Raw genomic sequence first — 8,561 nt, forward strand, 5'->3', positions numbered from 1 at the left:
TAATATAATAAAATCATCTTGACAGAAAAAGCATACAGTTCTCGGTTGCTGCTTTTGTGGCCCATCTGAAGTCGAAGGAATTGCGGTTGTAAGTATTGAGCAGGTTTCATTTTTCAAACAGATCGAGGAGGGAAAATCTTACCCCATTACGAGGGCTGCTCGATTGTGGAAAAAAATAGTCATCACAATTATTTTGGCAATAATTGAAATTTATTTTTGGGTACAAAACAAGAAAATGTTTACATATTTAAAAATATTAAGAGCAATTAAAAAAATAGAAACACTATAATTATGTAAGCTCCTTTTGTACCAACACAATTAATAATAATATATATTTATAATAATATATATATTTATTTATTTATGTTGGCAAAAAACTTAAAAGTTTGACTGCAGCATGTCTGCTATGCACATGTGTTTTGGACTTTTTTTTTGGTATAAAACAAGAAAATGTTTAAATGTAAATAATAATAATAATAATAATAATAATAATAATAATATATATATATATATATATATATATATATATATATATATATATATATATATATATATATATATATTAATACAAATAAAATTATTTGAAAAACTAGAATTATGCAAGTTCCTTTTGGACGAAACAAAATTTATTAAATTAGTTATTTTATTTTATTTTTTTTAAAGTGCAAATGTATAAATCTAAACTACCAAAAAATGAGCATTAATCTATTTTGTACGATTATGCTGATTGTGTAAATGTGGAGTCTAATAATTGAAATTGGAATTGAATTTTGAATTAATTGCACAGCCATACACCATACATACCACAGAGTAATCAGCCAGGATCATAGAAAAAAATAACTAAAAATGCTCGAATATGGCGAATATATGGATGGTCCCGTATCTCAATGTACCCCTCCTTGTCTTGAGTATTTTGGCTTATACACAACAATATATATTCCCTGCAGAGCTAATATTCCTCTGGTCAATTACCATACTGTTTTATTTACACCCTTGAGAATACTGTAATCTACATGAGCGCTGACCGTCTCTGTCAGCTCACTCGGGTTTGCGAAGGAATCAATACTACAACGCGAGTGTGTCTGATATTGTGTGGCCCGTAAAGGTTTGACTAATGACCCTGGTTATTGATGACTCTCGAGGGCTCAAGTTGTCCCAGCGTTGTAGTCCGCCAGTTCTCAAAGCTCTGAATTATGACATATCGCGCTCACATGTACTATTGTAAAGAATCTAGAGAGGCACGTAGACTGGAAGTAGTGATTGCGCTTGCTCTCATCATTAGATTTGTGCAACAGGCTTCTTACTTTGCATGTTTCAAGTAGTGGCAACAGCACTCCAGCTCACGAGAAGAGGGCTCAGGCGTTGGAGTGTACCTTATAGTCTGGGGGAAGTGGCAGATGAATAAAAAAGTAAAATCGTGACCACTTTTTGAGAACCCATCTCATTATCTCAAGTAAGATATGAATTGCCAAAGAGCTGTGGTCTGTAGAACAGAATCCTGCTGAGCAACAGCTGTTTCGGCAATTACTGGATCAGCATTGTACTTTTTTTTTTCTTTTTTTTTTTGAGAGAGAGAGAGAGAGAGAGAGAGAATTGTTCATTCTGTAGTCTTACCGATTCAACATCTTATCATCATTGCTCTCTCTTTTTTTTATGTTTTTATTTATTTTATTTATTTTTTTATGTGTTTACGTTTTTTAACATTTTGTCATTCCTTCCCAAAAACGTGTTCACACATTTTATGTTTTTGTTTTTGTTTTGTTTTTTATGCAAGAGCATATAGAAGGCTTTGATGCAGCTTCTGACATGAAGAGGTGGCTTAAAGCAATGGTAGTTATTGCGGACGGCAGGTGGCAGCAGAGTATAAGAGACCAGCCAGGGCTGTGTTGCAGCAAGCTCTTTTTGTCAGTGTTTTTACCAGGAATGTGAAGCTACATTCTAATGCTAATTGCTGAAAACAGATACAAATACACTTTTTTTTCCCTGATGTAAACAGAGACTCTAATCTTTCTTTTTGGTGTGTTCCATGTTTTTATAGCAATAGCGTTTGTGTGTGTGCGCGTATGTACGTGTGTGCGCGTGCGTGCGTCACGTGCGTGCGAGCGCCTGCATGCGCGTGCGTGTAAATACGTGCAAATTTATACTCATTAATTCACCTAAAACATAATAAAAAATCCCATTACCCTTCACCTTAACCGGATACTTCAGAGTCTGGCCATTGTCGTGAAGTTCAGAAGGTCAGGAGACCAGAGGAAAGGTCAAAGAAAAGAAAGATAAATCAAAGTAAAATCCAGCACCAACTAAACACTTCCTGCCATCCACATGGTTACAAGATAAGAGTCTTACGCCAAACCCAGAAAATTCCAACAAATTGAGGAGATCTGAAGAGACCAGAGGAAAAACAAAAGAGAGGATCCACAGACACCAGCACATCCAGTCCATCAAAGTGAAATCCAGCACCAAGATCAACATTGTACTTAACACTTCAAAAAATGAATTATATAAACTTATATTGTAGGTACATTACATTTAATATTTTACATGAGCATTATATTCAAAAAACCTCTTAGGATGCGGAAGTGCAATTCTTCATCAGTTTAAAACTTCAACGACCTAGTGAAGTGTGTTTACACTGATTTTTTTCCTTATAATTTTACTTTCTACTACTGTGAAAATGTAATTTATTTTAAGTTCCACTCACACAGAATATCCATTCACTTCCACATTACATTACCGCTAAAATATTTAATTATACATACTTTTTAAATGTGACACTTCATTATGTAGACTTTTTTTTTTTTTTTTTTTTTTTTTCAATCAGAAATAGCCCTCGGCTCACCTAAATGACGAAATTAAACTCTTGTGCATTGTCTTCCTTCTTGATAATGAAAAGTGCCTTGAGCTCTGTCTGGCTAAGGGAACCATCTGCTAGCAACTCCTGGAGACTCTCAAGATCTCTTCAATAATTTAGAGTATTCTTAAGTCTTCATATCTATCAACGGGGTGAGCGTAATTCTAAATGTGGAGCTGAATTTGTCAATTTGAGTTTTAAGACTTCGCTTGGTTCACTGTGCTTTGCGCAGTCAGTTGCATATAAAAATACAAGTGGAAGTCCAATTCTGTCAAGATCACTCGAGTCAAAAAGGCCATTCGCAGTAAGTTTTAATTTGATGGTCTGGCTTTGTTCCGGGACCGGTCTCGCCTTGAGTGTACACAGAGAGCCTTGGTCAGGGAAAGTTACATGGGCAAAAAATAACAACACCGACATGACAATGATTAAGTCTGATACAGCGTGGAGAAGTGGAAGTGGGGTGGATGAGGAATGGTGCAGCATATAGAGGAAGCCAAAACTAAAGGAATATTAAAAAATGACATGACAAGAAAGGGAATCAACTGATCCAGTTGAATATAGCTGAAGGTAATAACTCAACACATTCTCTCATAGGACCCCTGAGCCGTCCAATTACATGCCTGATGTAGTAAATGAGCGCAAAAAAAGTACCCCTTATCTGTGCAACAATATGCCTGACATATTACGCACAAACTGAGCGCAAAACTATAATGCCTGCATGCAATTAACTCATTCACTCCCAGCTATTTGCACTATTTGCTTCCGTGTCTTTTATTGAATTTTGCAAGGCCCACAGAATATTCTGTTCTATTGCTATAAAAACATGGAACACACCAAAAAGAAAGATTAGAGTCGCTGTTTTCATCAAGAAAAAAAAAAAGTGTATTTGTATCTGTTTTCAGCAATTAGCATTAGAATGTAGCTTCACATTCCTGGTAAAAACACTGACAAAAAGAGCTTGCTGCAACACAGCCCTGGCTGGTCTCTTATACTCTGCTGCCACCTGCCGGCCGCAATAACTACCATTGCTTTAAGCCACCTCTTCATGTCAGAAGCTGCATCAAAGCCTTCTGTATGCTCTTGCATAAAAAAAAAGAAAAAAGAAAACAAAACGTGCTAACGCATTTTTGGGAGGGAAGGACAAAATGTTAAAAAAAAAAAAACGTTTTTACACGTTTTTGGGATTGAATGAGTTAACAAAGCGACTGATAGGTGATAGGTAGATAGTTTCCCGTCATTCGTCAACAAAATGGTCATCCGTCAGTGACTAGATGGAATGCCAACCTCTGCTCATATCAGTATATCAGCTAATTTACAAGAGACTGCCAGCTAAATAACATATCTTATGACCTCATAGGGGAATTTCTGAAAAAGTGATTATTAATTGTGCTGTTATCTTTCTTTGTTTTGCTATAAATCATTGGCATAATGATGGAAATCCTTAGCAGACAATTTCTTCACACCCCAGATGTTTGATAAAATGATAAATGGTGTTATTATTATTATTACAAATTGTTTCTCACTTGTTGACAACAAATTAGTTTTGTTTTTTTTTCATCTTTACTAACCGTAATTTCTCTTTGCCTTACAGGGTCGAGGTCACTGGATTCCATCTCACTACAGCAATTTGAGCAATTTAAGACCAGAACAAAAACAATCCCCATACTCACCATCATGGCAACTTTCGGTATTGCTAAATTGGAGGCTGGACTGCCATTGCTTTTACTTAGTTTGACAATGTGCGTGTGTGTGCTTGAGTTCACCGCCGCCACAATACAAGGATACATCGGAGAAAAAGACCCTATATGCCCATCTGTGTGTCGATGCGATGAAGACTTTATCTACTGTAACGATCGTGGCCTGAGCTCCATCCCCTCACTGCCTGCTTCTGCGTCTGTGCTTTACCTTCAAAACAACCAGATCAACAACCCCGGCCTTCCAACCTCCTTGGAGCGCCAGCTCACCGTACGTGTAGTCTACCTCTATGATAATGAACTGGACGAATTCCCCGTGCACTTGCCGCCGTCTGTCCGTGAGCTGCATTTGCAAGACAATAACATCCGCACCATTCCTCGTAGCGCTCTGGCTCGGATGCCCCTTCTGGAGAAGCTCCACTTGGACGACAACTCGATTTCCACAGTCAGCATTGAGGACCAGGCTTTTGCGGACAACCCACGACTGCGCCTACTTTTCCTTTCCCGTAATCACCTATCCAGCATCCCCTCAGGTCTGCCAGCATCTCTGGAAGAACTCCGTCTGGATGACAACAGAATCTCCACAATCCCTACACATGCCTTTCGGGGTCTCACCTCACTTAGATGTCTTGTTTTAGATGGCAATCTTCTGGCCAATCAGCGCATTGCTGATGACACCTTCTCACGTCTCTCCAACTTGACAGAATTATCCTTAGTGCGTAACTCCCTTCAAACGCCGCCTGTCAACCTTCCCAGTGCCCATCTCCAGCGCCTGTCGCTACAGGAGAATGCCCTGATTCACATGCCCCGTGGTTCTTTGGATCGTATGCACAGGCTGCAAAGACTGGACCTCTCCGGAAACAACCTGACTACCCTTCCGCGGGGGTTGTTCAAAGACCTGGACAACTTGGGTCAGCTTCTGGTGCGAGGCAATCCTTGGCACTGTGGCTGTAACCTGCGTTGGCTGTATGACTGGTTACATGCCCGTGGTAACTCAATCACGGTGAGAGGTCTTAACTGCCACGGGCCTGAAAGGGTGCGAGAAATGGCCTTGAAAGACCTGACTACAGAGATGGAGGAATGCGAAGTGGTGAGGACATCTGGGACCAAAGACAGAGCCGGTCTTGGTGGAGGGGATAGTTCCACCACCAACACACCACCCCAAGGGTCCCTCTTCACCCTGCGGTCTAAGCGACCTGGTCTAGGACTTCCTGACTCCGGCTTGGACTTCACTCTCAGCAGCAGCGGTGTAGGGAAGAGTCTGGCTCTCAACGTCAAGCCTCTGTCTCATAATAGCGTCCGTGTTACCTGGAGTGTCGCGCAGCCAAGTTCATCCTTCAGGCTCAGTTGGCTCCGACTAGGTATTGGTAACGCCATGGGCTCAATCACTGAGACGTTGGTCCGGGGTGATCGTCGGGAATATCTGCTTACCTCCCTGCAACCGCGCTCAAGTTACATCATCTGCATGGTGCCCATGCCTGCCAGCTCCGAGAACAAAGTGGGGATTTCAGGAGAAGCCGATGCCGATGAAGCGCAGGTGTGTGCAAAAGCTGAAACTTCGGATCCCAGTCCACTGGAGGAAGACGAAGATAACAATTTGCAACCTATGACGGTGCTGCCGCTCACGGGGATCATTGGCGGAGCTACTGCAATTGTATCCCTGGCACTTATTTTTGCCATCTTTTGCTGGTACGGACACAGGAGTGGCCACTTGTGTTCCCGAGACCATTACACTCGCAACAGCTCCCGCAAGAGCAAGAATCACGATGACTACATTGAGTCGGGCACCAAGAAAGACAATACCATATTAGAGATCCGTGGTCCGGGGTTACAGATGACACCGATGGCAGCTTGCCAGTCAATGCAACCTAAACCCTTACAAGAGGATTACATCATTCATACCATATTCCCATCGAATGGCACCGGCCTGTACAAAGGTGCCAATCATATGTCTAATGCCAGGCAGAGCACCAACAGGGGTTATAGAGAAGGAGGAATCCCAGATATAGACTATTGTTACACATGATGTACTGTACCGGATCCTGACCACAGAATCATTGGTAAACTGTATCAGATGCACAATATTCCTCCACATGGACACTTCAGAAGCACCCTTCTGTGCCTTTGACTTCTGGTCTCCCATTCCATATGACCTGTGGTTTTCTGCACTAAGAAGACGGTATATGATTATCTGGACCTGAAACTGTGTGGGAACAGACAAAATATCTTTTGTGTAAATGCACAGTGGACCGTTTCTTTACATCATAGTAATGGCGCCCGTGTATGATTTACCGTGTATGCTCTCTCTCTCTCTCTGTGACATGTAAGCAAAGAATGTATACACTGTGGAACGATTGGACGATAGCGGAGACTGACGTTCGCTCTCCAACAGGATCCGTTATCCAAATGGAAGTTGCGTTTGAACAGACATTTCTGATGCTCGTCTCCTTCTTGCTCATCGGTCACACTATGAAATTTGATCAAATCATTATTTCCAAACGCCTCAATTTTATTGTTGTGCCCGACCGGCTACCCAGGGAAAGGGCTTTGTAAAGCTGTGAACTGTTCTAATTCAAAAATGAAATAACCACTTGTCTTAAAGTAAAGCTTGTCATGAACTTTTTTTCAGTTTTTGGGCAGGTTGGAGATCTTTATATCACCGGTCAACCTTGGTTCAACCTCAGATCATTCACATTCACGTGTCGGTGTGTAGATAATTAAATTTGGTATTGATTGCATTATGTGCTCTTTGTTTTTAAATGACCAATTTTTTAGATATCATGTCATGTTGCACAGCTTTGAATTGACTTTCTTTTATATGTTTTCGTCGTGTTTTTGTTCACCCTTATATTTGTCACTATTTATGAAAAAACACTTTTGAGACCGTGCATTGTTATATCAAAACAGAAAAAAAATGAGTCTCCAGGTTTTTACAGTATATTAAATGTCAGATTTTTAAATAAGACCCCACGCAAATTACACCTTACGGCGGCGACATCAATTTGGCATATGCGGAATTATGCTGATCGCTCGGTCGACATCCATGTTCGGAACGTAAGAAATTTAACTGGAAAATTTGTTTGGGAGAATGATGAATGAGGCGTCACAGTGGACTTGACTATCCAAGTCATGAATGTGCAAGTGGATTGACTGGTGGAGTCGTTCAACGATGGGGGTGATGAGAAAGGTTTATTGCTGTTTGTTTTTTGGGATGGTAAAAAGACTCATTCTGACATTTTTATTACCGAGCGGCACTGAAAATGTATTAGCACTTAGGAATGAAGAGGAATAAATGTAATGAGAGACACGGTGGCGGGTAAAGTTACCTCTCCAGGCACTGGCAAAGACACAGAATTGATAGCGTTGTCATGATGAAGTTCACCCATGCATCAATATGTTTGTCATTCACAAATAGCTGTCAATTGGACCTTGGGCATAATGTTGTTTACTACCATGTGACTTCCAAAGGGGAAACCAATTGTGCTTCCTTGACTGTTTTGTCTGCCACAGCTTTACAGTGGTCTCTGACAACATGTCAGAGCAATTTATAGTTCTATTTGCACCCAAAAGCTAGAAATAGCAGCAAGTCACTGGCCTGGATGATTCTATTTAAGAGAATGTGGATATTCTGTAATTGCTATTTTGCAGTCATAATAAACTAGAAATGTGCATACTAATCAAGTAATTGTTTGGCAGAGCTGCTGTTGATTCAGTTCAAAAAGTGTTTCTGGTGTAAAGAGGAAAACATCACACCAACCTGTGGGAATTTAAGCGACAGCCACACTATGGCAACTCATCTGGGCAGCATTTGTTTATGCCAGACTGGCATTGCGAAAAAAAAAAAGAAAAAAAAAAAAGAGTTGCAAAATATTCAGAAGAGATTCAATCATGTCATTGAAATAACGCAAAAACAACAATTCATTGATTTCCCACGAACAAAGAAATGCCCATCCCTAATACATCCTGTACCTTCTCATCATTTGTATAAATATAATCAGGACCACAACCGCACCATT

General features: G+C 40.4%; 1 protein-coding gene across 2 annotated transcripts in view; it reads left to right on the top strand.

Annotated features, from left to right (window-relative positions):
- The window catches only part of flrt1a (fibronectin leucine rich transmembrane protein 1a), a 57,359-nt gene extending 48,798 nt beyond the window's left edge, over window positions 1-8,561 (top strand). For both annotated transcript variants that reach the window (XM_077505680.1, XM_077505681.1), the window contains one exon: window positions 4,443-8,561. In XM_077505680.1, the coding sequence (XP_077361806.1) occupies window positions 4,526-6,571 (2,046 nt within the window). In that variant the 5' untranslated portion in view covers window positions 4,443-4,525 and the 3' untranslated portion in view covers window positions 6,572-8,561. The remainder of the gene's footprint in view (window positions 1-4,442) is intronic.

Source organism: Festucalex cinctus, chromosome 18 (genome assembly GCF_051991245.1).
Source record: "Festucalex cinctus isolate MCC-2025b chromosome 18, RoL_Fcin_1.0, whole genome shotgun sequence".
Lineage (NCBI taxonomy): Eukaryota > Metazoa > Chordata > Actinopteri > Syngnathiformes > Syngnathidae > Festucalex > Festucalex cinctus.